Genomic DNA, 23077 nt, shown 5'->3' with positions numbered 1-23077 from the left:
GTTTGACATGTTGGTCTTGCAACAGACAAAAAAGAGAACCAGCTTTGACCTGTGCATGCCCCACGGTGACTTGCGCATACCCAGCTGTTCAGGTCAATCCCCAGCCATAAATCTAGTCTATCATCTGTCGGCGTGTGGATCACAAGTGTGGATCTCTAAGTGTGCAGAAAATGAATTAGGTCTGAATTGGGCCAGAATGGACTGGAAGCTAACTGAATACATAGCCACTGTTAACAATCAGGGGCGTAACTACCGCGGTCACAGAGGTCGCGACTGTGACTGGCCCCGGCAGCTTAGGGGCCCACTCTGCAGATCAGCAAACAGCTCCTTTCTGTGAGAGGAGCTGAGCTGATCTGGCGCAGACCATGCGGCCGCTATATGACCCGGTTCCTCCGCCGCTGACAGTGGGCCCCCCTGACCGTTGTCAGCAGTGGCGGCACCGGGCCCCCCTTCCCCGTCATCACGAACAGCAACAATGAAGAAGCTTGGAGTGGCCCGTGCAGCTCCACGCTCCTTCATTCTCCCTCTGTGCCTGCGCGGTGACGTCACTCCTGTGCGTCCGCTGTGCTGAGAACACAGAGCGTAGGGTGGGAGGACGCCGACCGTAGTGCAGGGGAATGGAGGAGAGATGAGGACGGAACAGCGGGGAACGAGGACACGTGAGGACAGCAGCGGGGGAATGAAGAGAGAGGTAAAAACTTGTTTGTTTGGTTTTTTTTTGTTTGTTTTTTTAAAATCAGTCCATTCCCGGGGGCCGGGGGAGCGTGGGGGGGGGGCTGCCAGCAGTATACATGGAGCATAGGGGGGCTGCCAGCAGTATACATGGAGCATGGGGGGCTGCCAGCATTATACATGGAGCATGGGGGGGCTGCCAGCAGTATACATGAAGCATGGGGGGGGGGCTGCCAGCAGTATACATGGAGCATAGGGGGGCTGCCAGCAGTATACATGGAGCATGGGGGGGCTGCCAGCATTATACATGGAGAATAGGGGGGCTGCAAGCAGTACACATGGAGCATGGGGGGGCTGCCAGCAGTATACATGGAGCATGGGGGGGCTGCCAGCAGTATACATGGAGCATGGGGGGGCTGCCAGTAGTATACAAGGAGCATGGGGGGGGCTGCCAGCAGTATACATGGAGCATGGGGGGGCTGCCAGCAGTATACATGGAGCATGGGGGGGCTGCCAGTAGTATACATGGAGCATGGGGGGGCTGCCACCAGCATACATGGAACATAGGGGGGCTGCCAGCAGTATACATGGAGCATGGGGGGGCTGCCAGCATTATACATGGAGCATGGGGGGGCTTGCATTATACATGGAGCATGGGCGTCTGGCTGCATTATACATGGAACATAGGGGGCTGGCTGCATTATACATGGAACATAGGGGGCTGGCTGCATTATACATGAAGGCCTGGGGGGCTGGCTGCATTATACATGGAGCATGTGGGGCTGGCTGTATCATACATGGAGGCCTGGGATGAATTATAATATATGGAGGACTATGGGGCGCAGTATAATATATGGAGTACTATGGAGTGAATTATAATACATGGAGAACTATGGGAAATGCATTATAATACATAGAGGACTGTGGTGCAGTATAATATATGGAGAACTATGGGGTGAATTATAATACATGGAGAACTATGGGAAATGCATTATAATACATAGAGGACTATGGAGCTGCATTCTAATATATGAAGGGTTATGTGGGACCCTTTATACTATATGGAAGGCTATGTGGGGGCCATTATAGTATTTGGAGAACTATATACAAGGGGCGACAAAGATACAAGCAGGGGATGGGAATGTTTTGTGCTGAGGGAAAAGGGCTCTTTCCCTCAGAACCCAGCTTTCCCATGCTCTGCTATACATCTTGTCCTCGAGGACAAGATGGATATCAGAACATAGGGAAGCTGGGTGCTGAGGGAAAGAGTAAAGTGTCAGCATCATTATACCATACCCCAAGTGTCGGTGTACGCAGAGGGGGGGCCCAGGTCAGAACTTTGCACCAGGGCCCATCAACCTCTAGTTACGCCACTGTTAATAATGTTTGTGTTTCTCTTTACTTTCACCCCAATAATACTTCACTTCTCACTTACTTCTCTGATCCCTACACCCAGTAATGAACTGGTCATCTTCCACTGCATCCTCCCCATCAATCTCACCCTCTCCTCAGATCTGTTTCTCCACATAACACCCTGTGTCTTCAGACATACACGACCACCTCATGGCCTCTCCTGTTGCCCCCTACTAACACTCTCTCTGCTTCTCCTCACTGCTGGGAATATCTCTCCTAATCCTGGTCCTCCTCACCACATCCGCATTGTCACATCTAACTGCCATCCACAATCAAACACAAATTTCTGCAATCCTTCTAACCTTATACCCATTTACTCGGCCCCCGCTCCCCCAGTCCCACTAACAGGAGCTCGGTGGAACGCTTGCTCTGACTGCAATAAACTTTCCTACATCCATGATCTTTTCATCACTAATAAACTATCCTTCCTTGGCATCACTGAAACCTGGCTCACCCCCTCTGACACAGCCTCTCCTGCTTGCACTTTCTTATGGCGGTCTCCATCTGTCTCACACCCCCCGCCCCAGTAACATGCATGGTGGAGGAGCTGGTTTGCTCCTGTCCAACCAATGCTCCTTTGCACCATTCCACTACCACCCTCTGTTACTCTCCCCTCTTTTGAGGTGCACTCTGTCCTCATTTACTCCCCCTCCATCATCCAACTGGCTATCATTTATCGCCCTCCAGGGCCAGCCACTGCCTTTTTTGACCATTTCACCACCTGGCTACTACATTTCCTTTCCACCGACATCCCCACCATCATCATGGGTGACTTCAACATCCCCACTGACACTTCCCACCCATCTGTTTCTAAACTTCTAACACTTACTTCCTCCTTCGGTCTCACCCAATGGTCCTCTGCAGCTAACCACAACGATCGCCACACGCTGGACCTTATCTTCACTCGCCTCTGTTCCATATCAAACCTCTCTAAATCACCTCTTCTCCTGTCTGACCACAATCTACTCACATTCTGTTCCCTCTCTTCTCCAAGTACACATCCCCCCCTCCACAAACTTTCACATTCGCAGAAATATCAAACACCTTGATCTACACGCACTTTCTCAGTCTCTTTTCCCTCTTGCAGACATTGCTTCTTTACATGATGCAGATGCTGCTGCCACTTTATATAAACACCACGATCTCTGCAGCTCTCGAATCAGCTGCCCCTCTCACACACACAAAAACCCGCACAATCAACAGGCAACCCTGGCACATGAACCAGACTAAAGAATTGAGCCGGGCTTCCAGAATTGCTGAGCGCAGATGAAAGAGGTCTCATTTCCCCTGAGCACTTTGTCACATACAAACAGGCCCTCACCACTTTCAAGTCTGCACTCACTGCTGCAAAACAAACCTACTTCTCATCTCTCATATCCTCTCTATCTCACAACCCCAAACAGCTGTTCAACATTTTCAACTCTCTCCTCCATCCCCCAGCACCACCTCCCTCTCCTCTCATCTCAGCTGAAGACTTTACCTCTTTCTTCAAGCAGAAGATTGACAACATCAGAGCAAGCTTTGGCCCACTATCACAACAGCACCTCCTCACAACTACTCAGTCTTCTTCCTCCAAATCCAGCTTCTCCCCCATAACAGAAGATCATCTTTCCACTTTACTCTCAAGATCACATCTCACAACCTGCCTGCTTGATCCACTCCCATCCCACCTCATCCCCAATCACACCACAGTCTTCATCCTAGCCCTAACCCATCTCTTCAACCTATCACTAACAACTGGTGTATTCCCTTCATGCTTTAAACATGCCTTCATTACACCCATCCTCAAAAAGCCCTCCCTTGACCCTTCCTCTGTGTCAAACTACTGCCCCATATCACTTCTCGCCTACGCCTCCAAACTTCTGGAACAGCATGTCCATCTCGAATTGTCCTCATACCTCTCTTCCTGCTCCCTCTTTGACTGTCTACAATCTAGCTTCTGACCCCATCATTCCAATGAAACTGCCCTAACTGAAGTCACTAATGACCTACTAACCGCCAAAGCCAAGCGACACTACTATATCCTCCTCCTCCTGGACCTGTCCTTTGCCTTTGACATAGTAGACCACTCTCTTCTACTACAATTTCTCTCATCTCTGGGCATCACAGACTTGGCCCTATCCTGGATCTCCTCATACTTAACCGACCGAACTTTTAGCGTCTTCCACTCTCACACCACTTCCTCATCTCGCCCCCTATCTGTCGGGTTCCCCCAAGGTTCAGTTCTAGGACCCCTGCTGTTCTCAATCAACACATTCGGCCTGGGATGGCTCATAGAGTCCCACAGCTTTCAGTATCAGCTCTACGCTGATGATACGCAGATCTACCTCTCTGGACCTGACATCACCTCCCTATTAACCAAAATCCCACAATGTCTGTCTGCTATTTCATCTGTTTTCTCTGCTCGATTCCTAAAACTGAACATGGACAAAACAGAATTCATTATCTTTCCTCCTCCTCACTCAACCCCCCCACCTGACCTATCCATTAATGTCATTGGCTGTTCACTTTCCCCAGTGCCACGTGCTCACTGCCAGGGAGTAGCTCTAGACTCTGATCACTCTTTCAAGCCACACATCCAAGCCCTCGCTACCTCCTGCCACCTCCAACTGAAAAACATATCCCGGATCTGTACATTCCTTTCCCAAGAAGCTGCAAAAACCCCTAGTACATGCCCTTATTATCTCCCTCCTGGATTATTGCAACCTCCTGCTCTGTGGCCTCCCTTCTAACAGTCTTGCACCCCTACAATCTATTCTAAACTATGCTGCCCGACTGATCCACCTGTCCCCCTGCTACTCCCTGACCTCTCCTCTCTGCCAATCCCTTCATTGGCTTCCCATTGCCCAATGACTCCAGTTCCAAACCCTAACCATGACCTACAAAGCCATCCACAACCTATCTCCTCCCTACATCTGTGGCCTAGTCTCCCGGTACTTACCTGCATGTAACCTTCGATCCTCGCAAGATCTCCTTCTCTACTCCCCTCATCTCCTCTTCCCACCATCGCATCCAAGATTTCTCGCGTACCTCCCCCATATTCTGGAATGCTCTGCCACAACACATCAGACTCTTGGCTACCTTGACAAGCTTCAAAAGGAACCTGAAGACCCACCTCTTCCGACAAGCCTACAACCTGCCATAACCCTCAGTCTGATACAGCACCGCACGACCAACTCTACCCTCACCTACTGTATCCTTACCCATCCCTCGTAGACTGTGAGCCCTCGCGGGCAGGGACCTCTGTCCTCCTGTACCTGTCTGTGCCTTGTATTGTTTATGATTATTGTACCTCTCCTTATTTTGTATACCCCTTTCACATGTAAAGCGCCATGGAATAAATGGCGCTATAATAATTAATAATAATAATAATAATAATCTGTGATACAACTCTCATACATGGCACCACTCCTTGCACAGGGATAATATTACACCACCGCTCCAATAGAAATAGATGGTGTTGAGTCACACATTACACCACTGCTCCCATTGAAGTGTATGGAGCAGAGGCACACATCCAATCCCATCATGTATGATACACTACACTGATCCATGTATCTAACGTGTGATAGTTTGCATATGTAATCACAACATGTGACACAGCGAGCAGCACCAATTAACAATCATCTGTGCCAGCTGTCCTTTGTATCGGTGTCCACATGTCAGCATCACTTTGAGGTCACTAGCAATGTCTCCACTGTTCAAAAGGATAAAGGAGGGTGAAGTTTAGGACCCAAAACCGAGAGGGGAAGAAATATCAAACACAAAAAGCAGATCTTGCACACATTAACTGCAGGCGTAATGTGACCTATCAGTACACTAGGGTTTCATAGCAAATTTCAGCAGGTGCTCACTGCTCACCCTATACATTTTTTCATTATATAATATTATAAAGTTTCATATATTTTTAAATTAAAACCTCTTTGCAATTATTTTTATTTAAGTGCCCCTCCCTTTGAAAGGAGTTGCTGGTATCTGTCAGATGTGCCAATGCAATGTCACCTGCACGACCATTTTTTCATACTGGTCTGATCATAACCTAAACAGTGCTCAAGTATTTTTTTTTTTATTATTATTTCTGGCCATTTGGGGCTAAAAAATGTTCAAATGATTTTCAATATAAATAGCAATATACCAAATAGATCCACAGTACTTACAAAAATAAATAGCTGGACCAGCAAGGGAGCTAATAATCACAAGGAATTAGACCTAAAACATAACTTTTAATGTGCATATATTAAAAGTGAAAAACGTTCACTAAAGGTGAGAGATAAAACCACAAGTACAAAGTCAACAATAATGGTGACTATGTCAGTGATAGGGCACATATAAATGACCCAATCATATCCCCATCAGAAAATGGTGATGGGGATATGATTGGGTCATTTATATGTGCCCTATCACTGACATAGTCACCATTATTGTTGACTTTGTACTTGTGGTTTTATCTCTCACCTTTAGTGAACGTTTTTCACTTTTAATATATGCACATTAAAAGTTATGTTTTAGGTCTAATTCCTTGTGATTATTAGCTCCCCTGCTTCAAATGATTTTCAGAATAAAATTTGCATAAAAAAGGTTACATTGAAAAAGTAACAGCAATGGATACACCGTTTCATTGTTGCGCCCCTCAGTCACTTATTAGTAACAGCCGCAGTAGCAACAACAGCCACAGAAACCATGACAAAGGTGTCACAGACTGCAATAACGCAAGATGCAACACTGAAAACTACGCCTAGTCTGCACAGTCTTCTACCAGGGTGGAAAAGTAATTGGAGATCCTTGACTTGTTCTTCTTCACGAAAGTGAAGCGATCTACACTTTCAGGTGACACCCAGATGCGCTTATCCATCAGGACACCACCTGCAGTGCTGAACACATGTTCTGAGAAAACGCTGGCTGCCGGGCATGACAAAACCTCCAAGGCATGGCTAGTGAACTCATGGCACTCTCACATTTTTAAAGACCAAAATGCAAAAGGGTACAATCTCCCCTGATAGCACTGATATTGAGCTGATATACTCAGACACCATCTTCTCCGGTTGATTACTATGTGTCAGACTTGTACTCAGTTTTGCTTGTTCATAAAATGGTCTAAAAAAATGTGTGCCACACCTCACAGAAATTGCTCCTGCCACTTAAACTGCTGCTGCTAATGTTTCTATGATTACAACTCAACGTTCCCATGGTTTGAAGTATAGAACAGCGATGCACACTGTGTGTTACAGGGGCTGTCGAATAATAAGGGAATGGAAGGCTATCCGACAGTCAGGGTCCACCATGCAGAGCTCTGCTGCAGAGTATGGCAGAGAATAGGGGAAACCTGTACAACCAAAGCGGTATTGACACTGTTGCGTCACAGTGTCACGAAGACCAATAGCGGCGTATACTGTTTAAGTCACAGCGACTACCCAACATAAAAGTGCATAGAAGTCTCACAGTCTGCTAACAGTTAACAGTCACAGAGACTAGGTGTAGTGTGTGCAATATGGCACCTACCTATGTCCGCTCCACTTGTGGTGCAAGGATACGGACAGCAGCAAGGCTGCTAGCTTGAAACTCCTGCCTATGACCGCTCCCCTAGTGTGCGAGGATACAGACTGCTGCAGGAGGCAGTGTAGTGGATCGTTACCCTAGAAGGCAACAACCACCTAACCTACCTATGTCCGCTCCACAAATGTGCGAGGACACGGACAAGAGTATGGCTGAAAGGTACTGGAGCGCTACCCTACCGATAGCGCTCACCTCAGAGTAGAACCACAAGGCCCAGTCAGACCATGTGCAGCAAGTTCCTGCCTATGTCCGCTCCACTAAGGTGCGAGGATACGGACCACGGCATAAGCTGCAAGGTACAAGAGCGTTACCCTACCGATAACGCTCACCTAGATAGAATAGATGCCGCAAGGGACATGCACAGAGCGTCTACTCCTATGCAGGAACCAAGAGGACTGAGCCCTGGGCGGCGTGCGTCAGGGTCTGATATAGACTCTGTGCCTCATCCAAGATGGAGGACACCAGAGCCAATCCGCTGCCAGAACGACAGCAATGACGTCACGCTGGCCTATCACCGAGCAAAGCATCACAAGCACATGACCAGCGACCAATCGGCATAGAAGGTGTCAGAGACATGTGACCACGTGTCACAAGCACATGACCAGCAGCCAATCAGCTTAGAAGGTGTCAGAGACATGTGACCTCGTGTCAGCGATGATGTCACCCGCACATGTGCAATGGCTCCAAGATAGGACTTAGTCTCCAGCGCTTACACATGTGCAGAAGCAAGAAATCCAAACATAGTCTCCAGTGCTCGCACATGTGCAGTAGCAAGAAATCCGAACATAGTCTCCAGTGCCACAGCAACTGTAACACTGTGCAACTCATTGCTGCCTTGGGGAAACCACTCGTGGCATTGTGTACAAGCTCGTTTCGATACTCCAGCATGTGTGCTTCCTTTTTCAAGGGGTAAGCATATGGCAAAATTTACTCTTGTACTGTGGATTTAACAGAGTTGCAACCCAGTAGTCAGCACTATTTCTAATCATAACAATACAAGCATATTGTTGCCATGCAGCAAGAAGGCGCTATTGTGTCGGACGCTTCCATGAGGTCCAAGTCCATATTGTGTTGGTGGCGGGGTAGCTATCAAGATAGTTACCTCCACCCACTCACTCATTGTTAAATGAGGGTGTCTTTTGTCTACTCTTTATTTCTTAAATAATTTTCTATTTTTATGTGTTTCAGGTTCACGAATGGAAATGTCGTTGGTCATCGCTATGGATTACGGTGCACCTTTTTGATAAAAAAAAATGGAAAGGGGGAATGAGGGCTTTACTGTGTGTGTGGGGGAGAAAGGTTGTTCTATACTCTCATAGTAATCCCCTCTGGTGGTCCATTCAGTCTAAAAATACTGTAAAATTCTGTTTCTTTTTGTCTTTCAGGGTACACCACCGATTAGTCTGGTTTTAGGCAGCGTTTGGGCCACTGAAAGGTGTTGTCTAGGTCTTTTTTTTGCCTCACATTGTATTCAATGGGTTTGGCTGGGATTGGTCATCGGATTGGCAATATGAATAGAGAACCCAGGCAGGTTCGGCAATTCCGAACCGATCCGATCCTCGGTGGGATCGTTCATCTCTAGATGCCATACCTAATTTACACTGTTATACAAGCTGCACATTGACTGCTATAGATTGTATCAAAATGTCATATCTTTAGTGAAATCCCATGAAAAGATATAATAAAATATTTACAAAAATGTGAGGGGTGTACTCACTTTTGAGATATACTGTATACTTTTGTCTTAAATTACTTACTTGTGAAACGTGTCCCTAATCTTGTGCTCTGTGCTTTGTTTCATCTGTTTTTGAAGATGCTGTAAATAGTTTTCTTTTAGAAATGTTTCCCAGGAAAGCAGCGCGGCCTCTTCATTTTTTTCTAGTTTTTCCTCTAACAAAAAAGAAAAGTAGCAAATGTAAAATCGCAAAGAGAATTAATAAAGAGCCAAGCCACTAAACCTATTCCCCATTCCCCATTCCCCAAAGTTCCCCAAATTTCACCGAGTACAGCACGTTTCTAAGGCCGATGTCAAATGTTCGACAATCACAATCTGAGTATGGACAGCAATATCTGGACAGGTCGCAAATCTACTGACATGAACTCATAGTTCATAATTCAGGTCAGGAGACCCGTGCCCACTACTGACATGTTCTGTAGTCGGACTGGGAATGTCAGACAGCATGAAATCAGTGTAAGGCTCGTGAGTAACTCGCGTGAGGATCGCATCACAAGATCCAGCATGGCTGGCTGCTCTCTGGACAAGAGCAGGCAGCTGCATGTATTTCTATGCAACTGTACGTTCCTGTTCAGAAAGCAGCAGGCCATGCTGGATGATGTGACTCGATCCTTATGCGAGTCACTTTCAAGTACAACTCCAACCTAACTCAGATTTGTACAGTTAATAAAATTTATTCGGTTTAGTACTGGACAGAAAATAGCTGAAGGATATTGTTTGACGTCTGGACCATTATAAGTTATGACATGTTCTTTCTTTACATTTACATACAATTTTTAGAATTCTTACTAAGTTGCCTTTGCCTTCCTGCAGGTTTGTGGAGAATGACACGCTTGATAAATAAATGTAGGTGATTGAAAAGAATAAAAGGTGGAGGTGCTGGTGGTCGACCGTGATACTCTTCTATTAAATCATGTCTTTGAAATTTCCAGATCTGATCAGTATGTTCTTGCACCTGTTGAAAAGTGTAACTAAGAAAAAAATAGCTCAGTAAATATAAATCAGGTGAAGAATAATCTATACACATATTCAGCTATTCTAATGCTTGTTAGTTGTGTGTACACAAGAAGCACAATTATTAAGAGTATGTACATTATTATTTTAAATAATTTAGAGCATGGCTAGGCAAAGTGCAGCCTGCAGGCCACATCTGGCCTTCTGGCTGTTTGAGCCAGGCCCACGGAAAAAGACAGCTAAAGGGCTGAAATCAGTGCACCTTCATTTTGTAGACAATCATCTTGGCTATCTCATATATAAACTTAACTTGCAGTTATTTAACATATGATTATTTATGGAGATTTTTGTCATGTCACTGAATTGTTACTGTTTTGCTCCTGGTGTTTAAAAAATCTTTTTATTCCTGTATTTTACAAATTAAAACTTGTTCTCACATTCTCTAATAACTCAGTGTATTATTAGGTTGATTTCCAAGCGAAAGGTCATTGGATAAAATCAAGGAGCTGACATGAAGAAGATTTCCTATAAAAGAGAAACAGCATCATCCATCACTAGAGTTGAGCGCGGTTCGCGGTTCTCCAGTTCGAGGTTCGAGTGATTTTGGGGGCTGTTCTAGATTGAACTAGAACTCGAGCTTTTTGCTAAAGCTCGATAGTTCTAGATACATTCGAGAACGGTTCTAGCAGCAAAAAGCAGGGCTTTTTACAGCTACAGTGTGCAGGAGCCAACGCTGGCAGCCTGCCACAAGCTGGTAACCAAGATAAACATCGGGTATCCAACCAAAGCGCTTTGGTTAGTAACCCGATGTTTATCCTAGTTACATGCAGGAAGCCCACACTTCCCCGCTCAGCTCGCTCCGCCCCCTCCTGCCCACAGCATGTACACACGTACACACACACACACACACACACACACACACACTGCACTCTGCACACATGGTCCCGCTCGGCTTACCTGCGGTGATGAAGTCCCGACCTCAGCGCTGTCACTGTCCTTCATGGCCGCCGCTTGTCACATCACCTTCTCTCGCTTCCGACCCGAGACTGACTAGCGGTGACGTCACGGGCCTCTCACGATGCTTGGCTGTGAAGGCGGCGGTCATTGAACTCAGTGACAGGTGCTGTCGGCAGTGCTGGAGATCAGCGCAGGTAATGTACCTCGCTGACAGCAGCACTTGTCATCCCCTGCAGTGACCTGGGCTGACCCATTGATGTTAGCTCAGGTCACTGCATTGCTCTCCCAGCCAATGGGGAACATTCTGCTCTTCATTGACTGGGACAGTGTGGATCGTCATGGCAACCCCTTGGATTACACCAGACCTGGATTTGTTTTTCTTTCTAATAAAATGGTTAAAAAGGGAATGTTTTGGGGAGTGTTTTTTCAAATAAAAATGTGTTTGTCGTCTATTTTTTTTTTATTACTGACTGGGTTGGTGATGTTGGGTATCTGATAGACGCCTGACCTCACCAACCCCAGGGCTTGATGCCAGGTGACATTACACATCTGGTATTAACCCCATATATTACCCCGTTTGCCACCGCACCAGGGCGCGGGATGAGCTGGGGCGAAGCACCAGGATTGGCGCATCTAACGGATGCGGCACTTCTGGGGCGGCTGCGGCCTGCTATTTTTAGGCTGGGGAGAGTCCAATAACCATGGACCTCCCTAGTCTGAGAATATCAGACCCCAGCTGTCTGCTTTACCTTGGCTGGTGATCCAATTTTGGGGGGACCCCTATGTGTTGTTTTTTTTTAATTATTTATTTAATTTAAAATAACAGCGTGGGGTGCCCTCAGTTTTGGATTACCAGCCAAGGTGAGGTTGCCAGCTGTGGTCTGCAGGCTGCAGCCGTCTGCTTTACCCTAGCTGGCTACAAAACTAGGGGGAACCCTACGTCATTTTTTTTTTTTTTCATTTTTTTGGCTAAATACAAAGCTAAGCACCCCTTAGTGCCACATGAAAGGCACCAAAGGGTGCAAAAATTACAAAATGCAGGAGAGTGGGACATTATGTGTCTTTCTGCCATTATAATGACAGAAAAGACTGATATGAAGTGCACAAGCACAAGAAAATCACCAGAGCGCTCTACGCTGTGAAAAGCAGTAGAAAATGGCACTGGAGTGAACATGTGACCGCCTCATCCTAATTTTATCTATTATTACCTCTGAGCACCTATATACCAGTGAGCAGAGCTTCCTCTACAGTAGTTCTCCTGATTAGGCATGCCCTTACCTCATGAGCAGGGCATTGCAGTTTGGTAGCAACCATTACGACATGGACTCTGCTGCTGTGGACCCGGGGAGAGTGAGTGCAGATTCATTGCATCCACACTCCTCACATGAAGGGTCCGCACTCCTAGAAAATGGGGGATACGTTCCCTGAGTGTCTCCCCCCCATATTCTAGACGGTCCAGAGTCGTCGTGGGACCCCTTTATTTTTTTTCTTACAATAAATTAGTGAAAGAGGAAATGTTTTATAGAATTAACAATATGAATGTTCTTATTTATTATGTAAAATGATTCAGTATAGGTGTGCAGATCTAAATTATCTAAATTTATTATAGGGTCCCTTAGCAGTAAAGTCAGGATCTTACCAATAAATGCGCATAGATTTAGTTTTATTCGCGATCTCATACATTATGGAGATTACAACTATGTCCTTTGTAAGGGGCAGTGCGCAGAATCAGACTGCGGACCTCAGAACTTCCGGGTCGCGCGTACATGGAGACTGAGCTTGCGTGTCAGGCTTGCGTTCCACACGCGCGACAGGGTTAGTTCCTGTGGGAGGAACCGGATGTCTGGTTCTGCAGCCAATACACACCCCTTGCAACGAGCATCACAAATGAGCGAACAGCTGTAGTTACTAAGTACGTTCTGACGATACTATAAATCAGGGGTGGGGAACCTCCGGCCCGCCTTTTATGTGGCCCCCGGGGAGGCAGTGCTCGTGCTGTCACCGCGGTCTTGCTGCCGCCGGCCCTTTAAATCCACACATTGCTGTTTGTGCTGCAATGTGTTCTCCCGTCGGCCAGTGCTTACTTTGTGGGCGGGTCCACAGCAGCCTCACAGCTTCCAGCGTTGTGTGCACGCCCCCTGCCCTCCGGAGATCAGTGCCCGCCGTCTCCTTCTGATGCAGTGTGTCCGGCAACTGCACTCCGGTGATGTGAATGTAATGCTGCTGTGAGTCCAGCGCCGACCCTCTGCTGCTATGTGCCCTGCCCAATGCTTTGTGCCTAAACCCCAGTTCTGTAAACCCCCTCCCCCAGAGTTGCATGAAACTCTCAGCACAGTGTGCCCCCCAATGTCCTGTGTGCACCCCTCCCCCTGTCCTGTGTGCAGCCCCCCAATGTCCTGTGTGCAGCCCCCCCAGTCCTATGTGCACCCCCCACACAATCCTGTGTGCATCCACCCCAGTCCTATGTGCATCCCCCACACAATCCTGTGTGCAGCCCCCCAATGTCCTGTGTGCACCCCCCACACAATCCTGTGTGCAGCCCCCCAGTCCTATGTGCACTCCCCACACAATCCTGTGTGCAGCCCCCCCAGTCCTATGTGCACCCCTCCCCCAGTCCTGTGTGCACCCCTCCCCCAGTCCTGTGTGCAGCCCCCCAATGTCCTGTGTGCACCCCCCACACAATCCTGTGTGCAGCCCCCCCAGTCCTATGTGCACCCCCCACACAATCCTGTGTGCAGCCCCCCCAGTCCTATGTGCACCCCCCACACAATCCTGTGTGCAGCCCCCCCAGTCCTATGTGCACCCCCCACACAATCATGGGGGCAGCCACCCCAGTCCTATGTGCAGCCCATCACCCAGTCCTGTGTGCACCCCTCCCCCAGTCCTGTGTGCAGCCCCCCAATGTCCTGTGTGCAGCCCCCCAATGTCCTGTGTGCACCCCCCAATGTCCTGTGTGCACCCCCCACACAATCCTGTGTGCAGCCCCCCCAGTCCTGTGTGCAGCCCCCCCAGTCCTGTGTGCAGCCCCCCCCAGTCCTGTGTGCAGCCCCCCCCCCCCAGTCCTGTGTGCAGCCCCCCCAGTCCTATGTGCTGCCCATCACCCAGTCCTATGTGCTGCCCATCACCCAGTCCTGTGTGCAGCCCATCACCCTGTCCTGTGTGCAGCCCATCACCCTGTCCTGTGTGCAGCCCATCACCCTGTCCTGTGTGCAGCCCATCACCCAGTCCTGTGTGCAGCCCAGCCCGCAGTCCTGTGTGCAGCGCAGCCCCGTGTGTGGTGCCTGTGCCCCCAGCCCCGCGTGTGGTGCCTGTGCCCCCAGCCCCGCGTGTGGTGCCTGTACCCCCAGCCCCGCGTGTGATGCCTGTGCCCCCAGCCCCGCGTGTGGTGCCTGTGCCCCCAGCCCCGCGTGTGGTGCCTGTGCCCCCAGCCCCGCGTGTGGTGCCTGTGCCCCCAGCCCCATGCCCCCAGTTAATTAATTGTTTCACCCAATATAGCAGGGTCATTTAAACATTGATAATTTTGTGCGGCCCCCGAAGGTTGGTAGAAATTTCCAAATGGCCCCCAACAGAAAAAGGTTCCCCACCCCTGCTATAAATAGACAGCCTCATTCATCATTAGACACGCCCCCGGAAGAAGCAAGGGCGAAACGGCGTTGGGGTGGAGGGACCGATCACCCAGATCCTGAATTTACTTTAATATTAGGTAGCTATTGGAGCTTCCGACCTTGAAGTTACTAGGATTTACTGTTATGTTATAATAGGGTAGTGGGCAATAGTAAGATATTTGGCACTTTATCCCATTTTTGGCAGTTTAGATACTATTTTCAGTGTTTCAGTGGCTGTATGGTATTTCACTAGCAGCACTGCTCTATATAAATCTGCCTCGGATTTTGGTGGCCATGTACCATTAATGCATATCTCCCCTTTATAATTGTACTTTTGTATCTGGGTATATATCAGGTCCCCACAGGACTAATCTCTGTTTTTTAATGTTTGTTATGTGTTTTTTAATGAATGTAATAAAAATTATATTTTAACATGAACCACTTATTTGTTGCCTGATTTGGGGACAAATTCTGGGTTGAAATAGTTGTTACAAGTGGCATGAATAATTTTGGTAACTTGTTGATTAATTGCATTTTTACTGTTCTCTTGACAGTACATACCATCGATATGGATTTCAAGGCAAAAGAGAAGTCTTGGCATGACAAAGCTATTGATTTGTTTAAACAGAGTAATCCTGGTGTTTCGTCTGAGACCTTTACAGATAGAAATGAGTTGGTTTGCCAGTATAGAATTGCCTTACATAAAAAGACAAAACTGTGGTGGAACCGAATGTCACTTGAGAATTATCATAAACAAAATATTGTGCCTAGAGGGCTTTGGGTCCACCTTTTTCCTTCATTTGACCTTGACAATGAGGTGTTGGTTGATAAATGGAGCAAAGCTGCCAATTTATGTTTACTGGCATTTATTGAAATTATTATCGAAAATAATTCATTGGCTCTGACCAAAATAGATTTGGAAATTGATAGATTGTTTGAATTGATCAAGAAAGATTGTGATCGAAAAAAATTAGAAAAATTCATGGAAGATAATGAGAAAGATTTGGACAAATGAGAACATGATATTAGTTTAGGCAAAGTAAAAAAATTCCAAAGAGACGTTGCAGATTTTGAAACAGGAAAGATCTTTAGATGGCAACAAAAAAATAAAATTAAGAAAAATGTGACACCTGGTAATCCTGAGAGTCCATCCAGTAGAGGTTATACCTCTCATTCTGATCAATATACGTCATCTAGTGATGTGGAAGAGAATGGGGAAATCTTTCGTAGAACAAGAACTCAAAACAAAGAAAAGAAATTCCCTGAGATTTTTTCTAAAAATAGAAACCAAAAGAGAACTGATTAATTCAAGGTGATCAATCTGTCTAAATATTGTTTTTCTGACACTGAAATCAGAGTGTTAGAAAAAGGACTCACTTTTTCTCCATCTCATTATGCAGATGTATTCACGCCAGTGAAGGACACACACCTTTTTGCAAGAAAGATGATCCTTAAACATTTTCATCATAAAAATGAGTGTCAAGAAATTTTTCAAACTAAAGAGGAACAGAGAGCTTTGGAAATCTTGGAAGATCTATTGGAGGAGAACATGACACAGGATTTGAGTAAGTTCCCTATACATTTCTTTCACAGATCCAAGACGTTCCCTTCATTAAGCTTGTGTCCTGCAATAGACATTTTTACTAAACTAGTAACGACTGATTTGGAACATCTGCCAAATCATGCGAGAGAGGTTTCTAATCTCAATTGGCAAGAACGTAGGGCTCTCGAGAAATTGCAAACCATGGAAGAAATTTTGTTCAAACCAGCGGATAAGGGGGGCAACCTGGTTGTCTGGCCCTCTGAAATGTATGAGAGACAGGCATTCAGGTTGCTTAATGACTCCAGGTGCTATAAGAAATTGTGGACAAATCCCATTCCGGCCTTTAAGGAGGATTTGATTAAGATCCTAGAAAGGGCCGTTGAGGAGGGTATTGTTCCAAAAAAATGCTTGGAGTTCATTATCAACTTACATCCTCGTACCCCTACATTCTACCTTATTCCAAAAATTCACAAGGACCCCCTGGACCCCCCAGGTCGACCGATTATATCGGGTAATGGGGGTCTTTTTGAACAGATTGGAGTTATGATTGATTATTATCTGAAGCCTCTTGTACTTTCTTTGCCATCATATTTGAGGGACACCACATCTGCCTTACAAAGACTTAACCATGTCAATCTAAATGATGACATGGTTATGGTCACGGCAGATGTGGAGTCCCACTACACATCTATTAGGCACGAGGATGGTTTAAGAGCTACAGCCTTGTTCTTGAATATGAGTAATTTGGAAAAATCTCTGATTGAGTTGCTTCTCACCTTGTTGGAATTTGTGTTGACACACAAAGTGTTTATTTTTAAGAACAAGTATTTTTTGCAAGCCCAGGGCACAGCGATGGGAGCATCTTGTGCCCCCTCGTATGCCAATCTTTTTCTTGGTGCCTGGGAGCGGGATATTTTTTTGAATGAGACAATATCGGAGATTACACAGGTGAAAGAATGGATGAGATTTATAGATGACGTTTGGTTTATCTGGGAAGGATCAATCGAACATCTAGAATCATTCGTTACTAAGCTTAATTATAATGATCAGAACATTAGGCTTACATATAAGTATGGCCGTAGCATTGAATTCTTAGATATTAAGATTGATGTGTCTGAAAAAGGAGATTTGATTACCAATATGTATAGGAAACCAACGTCTACAAATTCATTCCTTCACGCCTCTTCATCTCATCCGACATCCACAAAGAGAGGCATACCGGTCGGCCAGTTTCTCAGAGCTAAGAGAATTTGCTCAGAGAATGGGGCTTTCATAAATCAATCTAAAGACTTAGCGGAGAGGTTCGAAGAGAGAGGCTATAGTCGCCGCAATATTAAGAGTGGCTTTAAGAGGGCAGTTTAAGCAGATAGGAATGATCTGCTTTTTAGTAAAAAAAGAGCTCGAAAAACGGATAACCAATTGAGATTTATCACTACGTTTAATTCACAGTAGAGTGAAGTCAAAACTATTTTGGAAAAACACTGGAATGTTTTAATGATGGATCCTATCCTTAAAAACGTTTTGCCATCTCGTCCTCTTATGGTTGCACGTAGATCAAAAAATCTGCGAGATTATTTAGTAAGGAGCCACTATGAACCTCCGGCACTTACTTCAAATCGAACTATTAGTTCAATTCAAGGCTTTTTTCCATGTGGCATGTGTAAAGCCTGTATTAACATGAAGAAAGCCAAAACCTTTTGCAATTTTGATGGATCACGAAACTTTGAGATACGCAAATTGTTAAATTGTGCATCCAAGGGCGTCATTTATCATGCCCAATGCACTTGCAATAAGGTTTACAGAGGATTGACAACACGGGAATTGAAGATACGTGTGCGGGAGCACATACGTGACATCGAGAATGCCAAAGAAGTGGATGATATTTCATCACTCAAGACATTACCTAAGCATTTTAAGATTCATCATGCATGTAAATCGAATGAAATCATGTTTAAAGGTATAGATCAGGTCTCTTTGGGTTAGAGAGGTGGAGATTTAGGCAAAGTTTTGGCTCAGACGGAGAGCCGGTGGATCTTTAGACTAGGGACCCTCTCACCTCAAGGTCTAAATGAAAATCTTGGTTTTGGGTCTTTTTTGTAGGCTTCTCCTGGCTATTTTTCTATTTTCTATTTTGAATATATAATAGGTTGGTATGTAAGGTCTCTTTTATGGGTGGGTTTTGTCTGTCTTGTATGTAGTTTTATTGGTTTTAACATTTTTTAATTCATTTCTAGTTTTGTATGCCGGAACGATATTTTCCATGGACTCATTTTTTGGACAGAAGTTGGTGTTTTCATCTATGAGATCGCCTTGATAATTTGGAGAAGACCATTTCCATCTATCGATTATAAAATTATAATATGTGGGGGGTATTTTGAATAAAGTAGGGTTATTGATAACATCGGTTCTTATATATATATATATAGAGGTTATTTCCTTTCAGCGATGTACTATATATTATGTATTATATATAATTCTAGGTATATTAAATCAAATTATAAGATTATTAGCACTTACACTGAATTTTATATTTTTTGTATATATTATAGTTATATGTAAACATGAGCAAACCGGTCGTGGTTCGGCTCGAGTTCGGTTCGTCGAACGGAGGTCTCGTTCGAGTTCAGTTCGTCGAATGTTCGACGAACCGAACTCGAACCGCATAGGAAACAATGGCAGGCAATCACAAACACATAAAAACACCTAGAAAACACACTCAAAGGTGTCCAAAAGGTGACAAACAACTCACAATACAACACAAACACATGGGAAAGTGACAAGGACACATACTCATGCGAAAACAAAAGAGCTGGACAAGGAAAAAGAGGAGGAGACACAGATATAGGCATGGCACGCCCTTCTAAAATAATGTAAAACACTGCAAGGTGACTCCAAGCGGAGTCTCCCTTTTTTCCAAAAATTGGGCCACACACACACCCATCCCTTCAGTGGCAGCACTTGTGCCCCAGTTGTACACTTCACAGCTAGATTTGCATCAAGCACATTCAAAAATACGCCATACTTAACCGTTCCCAGGATGACCCCGGGGTAGGTAGCAAAGTCTTTGCTGAACCATGACTTGTTCATCTTGGCTCTTTTTAAAAAACACAGCAAGCAAGGGTTACTGCAAGCGGAGTCTCCCTTTTTTCCAAAAATTGGGCCCCCCACACACCCACCCCTTCAGTGGCAGAACTTGTGCCCCAGTTGTAAACTTCACAGGTAGATTTGCATCGAGCACATTAAAAATACGCCATACTTAACCGTCCCCAGGATGACACCGGGGTAGGTAGCAAAGTCTTTCCTGATCCCAGCTCTGTTCATCTTGGCTCCTTTTAAAAAACACAGCAAGCAAGGGTTACTCCAAGCGGAGTCTCTCTTTTTTCCAAAAATTGGGCCCCCCACACACCCACCCCTTCAGTGGCAGCACTTGTGCCCCAGTTGTAAACTTCACAGGTAGATTTGCATCGAGCACATTCAAAAATACGCCATACTTAACCGTTCCCAGGATGATCCCGGGGTAGGTAGCAAAGTCTTTGCTGAACCATGACTTGTTCATCTTGGCTCCTTTTTAAAAACACGGCAAGCAAGGGTTACTCCAAGCGGAGTATCCCTTTTTTCCAAAAATTGGGCCCCACAGACACCCCATCAGTGGCAGCACTTGTGCCCTAGTTGCAAACAGGATGTTTTGATTTGCATCAAGCACATTCAAAAATACGCCATCCTTAACCGTCCCCAGGATGACACCTGGGTAGGTAGCAAAGTCTTTCCTGATCCCAGCTCTGTTCATCTTGGCTCCTTTTTAAAAACACTGTAAGCAAGGGTTACTCCAAGCGGAGTCTCCCTTTTTTCCAAAAACTTGGCCCCACACACACCCACCCCTTCAGTGGCAGCAGTTGTGCCCCAGTTGTACACTTCACATCTAGATTTGCATCAAGCACATTCAAAAATACGCCATTCTTTACCGTCCCCAGGATGACACCGAGGTAGGTAGCAAAGTCTTTGCTGAACCATGACTTGTTCATCTTGGCTCCTTTTAAAAAACACAGCAAGCAAGGGTTACTCCAAGCGGAGTCTCCCTTTTTTCCAAAAATTGGGCCACACAGACACTTAGGCGTGCTTAGCACGCTGCGATATCGGTAACAATGTGTTACCGATGCTGCAGCGATAGTCCTGCCCCTGTCGCACGTGCAATATCTAGTGAAAGCTGCCGTAGTGATTATTATCGCTAAGGCAGTTTCACACGCACATACCTGCCGTGCGACGTCCCTCTGGCCGGCGACCCGCCTCCTTCCTAAGGGGGCGGGTTGTGCGGCGTCACAGCGACGTCACACGGCAGGCGGCCAATTGAAGTGGAGGGGCGGAGATGAGCAGGATGTAAACATCCCGCCCACCTCCGTCCTTCTCATTGCAGCCGGGAGGCAGGGAAGGTGATATTCCTCGTTCCTGCGGCTTCATACACAGCGATGTATGCTGCCGCAGGAGCGAGGAACAACATCGCACCTGTCGCACCATCGGCATTATGGAAATGTCGGAGGCTGCAGCGATGATACGATAACGACGCTTTTGCGCTCGTTCATCGTATCAAAAAGGATTTACACGTTGCGATATCGACTGCGACGACGGATGTGCGTCACTTTCGATTTGACCCCATCGACATCGCACGTGCAATGTCGCAACGTGCAAAGCCCGCCTAACCCCATCAGTGGCAGCAGTTGTGCCCCAGTTGCAAACAGGATGTTTTGATTTGCATCAAGCACATTCCAAATCCACAAGCATTTACTCTCCCCAGTATGACACAGGGGTAGTAAATTCTTTGTGGATCCATGACTTGTTCATTTTGATGAACGGTAATCTGTCCACATTGTCACTGGACAGACGCGTGCGTTTATCTGTCAGCACACACCCAGCAGCACTGAAGACACGTTCAGAGACAACGCTGGCAGCCGGACACGACAAAATCTCCAAGGCGTAAGTTGAGAGCTCTGGCCATTTTTCAAGATTTGAAGCCCAAAATGAGCAAGGCTCCATTTGCAAAGTCATGGCATCAATGTTCATTTGGAGATACTCCTGTATCATCCTCTCCAGCTGTTGACTATGTGTCAGACTTGTTGTCTCTGGTCGCCTTGCAAAGGACGGTCTAAAAAAATTATGAAAAGATTCCATAAAATTGCTGTTACCAGCACCAGATACGGTGCTACTGGTACGGGTAGACTGTTGAAGATGACGAGACCGTCCCATGTTTGTCAAGTTACAACTGGGAGATCACTCCCTGCACCTGCATGGTTGTTTGGTGGAAAAGCCGAGCTAAGATCGAGTAACAGCTTCTGCTGATACTCCTGCATACGTGCGTTCCTTTCTATGGCTGGAATTATGTCACAAAATTTGGACTTGTACCGGGGATCTAATAGTGTGGCAAGCCAGTAGTCATCATCACTTCTAATTTTGACAATACGAGGGTCATGTTGGAGGTAGTGCAGCAAGAAGGCACTCATGTGTCTTGCAGAGCCATGCGGACCAATTCCACGCTGTGTTTGTGGCATAGAGGTGCTAACCGTTCTTTCTTCCTCTGACATCTCCCCCCAACCTCTTTCAACTGAAATTTGACCAAGGTCTCCCTCATCCGCTGAGTCTTCCATGTCCATGGACAGTTTGTCCTCCATTTCTTCATGTTCTCTTGCACCTTCCTCAACATTTCGGCTGCTACCATGCGGCCTTGTTGATCCCTGTCCCCCATGGTCCCATGGCTGCCACGTTGGTGATGATGAACGTCTGGACCTTGGTGATGTTGTTGTGTCTTGCGCATATGAATCCTCCTGTAGTTCCTCCCCTTCCTGTTGTCTCACCCCCTGACTCCGAATAGTGTTTAGCGTGTGCTCCAGCATGTAAATGACTGGAATTGTCATGCTGATAATGGCATTGTCAGCGCTAAACATATTCGTCGTCATGTCGAAACTGTGCAGAAGGGTGCATAGGTCCTTGATCTGAGACCACTCCATCAGGGTGATCTTCCCCACCTCTGCATCTCGTTGGCCCAGGCTATACGTCATGACGTATTGCACCAGGGCTCGGCGGTGCTGCCACAGTCGCTGTAACATGTGGAGAGTCGAATTCCAGCGTGTCGCCACATCGCATTTCAGGCGATGAACCGGCAGGCCGAAAGACTTCTGGAGTGATGCAAGTCGCTCAGCTGCGGCAGTTGAACGGCGGAAGTGAGCAGACAGTTTTCGTGCCCTGGTCAGAAGGCCATCTAGGCCGGGATAGTGTGTTAAAAATTGCTGGACAACAAGGTTCAACACAAGAGCCATACAAGGCTTGTGTGTCACCTTGCCCAGGCCAAGGGCGGCATGCAGGTTTGCAGCATTGTCGCACACGGCCTTACCAGGCTGCAGGTTGAGTGGAGACAACCATTTATTAAACTCAGTCTCCAGAGCTGCCCACAACTCAGCCGATGTGTGACTCCTATTTCCAAGACATGTAAAGCTAAAGACCGCCTGATGCCGTTGCGCTCTGCTGCCAGCATAGTAATGAGGGGTGCATGATTCCTTCTGCGCAGTGCGAACGCTGGTGGCCTGACCAGACAGGCTTGGGGCAGAGGTGGAGGACCCAGATGAGGTGGAGGAGGCAGAAGCAGTAGCGGAACTTGGA

General features: G+C 46.5%; 1 protein-coding gene across 5 annotated transcripts in view; it reads right to left on the bottom strand.

The window, feature by feature from the left end:
* The window catches only part of TRPM2 (transient receptor potential cation channel subfamily M member 2), a 2537250-nt gene that overhangs the window by 1005362 nt on the left and 1508811 nt on the right, over positions 1-23077 (bottom strand). For all 5 annotated transcript variants that reach the window (XM_075317785.1, XM_075317788.1, XM_075317787.1 and 2 more), the window contains 2 exons: positions 10163-10344; positions 9396-9528 (listed from right to left, as the gene is read on the bottom strand). In XM_075317785.1, coding sequence (XP_075173900.1) covers positions 9396-9528; positions 10163-10344 — 315 coding nt within the window. The remainder of the gene's footprint in view (positions 1-9395; positions 9529-10162; positions 10345-23077) is intronic.

Source organism: Anomaloglossus baeobatrachus, chromosome 7, assembly GCF_048569485.1.
Source record: "Anomaloglossus baeobatrachus isolate aAnoBae1 chromosome 7, aAnoBae1.hap1, whole genome shotgun sequence".
NCBI classification, from domain to species: Eukaryota; Metazoa; Chordata; class Amphibia; order Anura; family Aromobatidae; genus Anomaloglossus; species Anomaloglossus baeobatrachus.
This window is presented reverse-complemented; position numbering and strand designations above follow the sequence as displayed.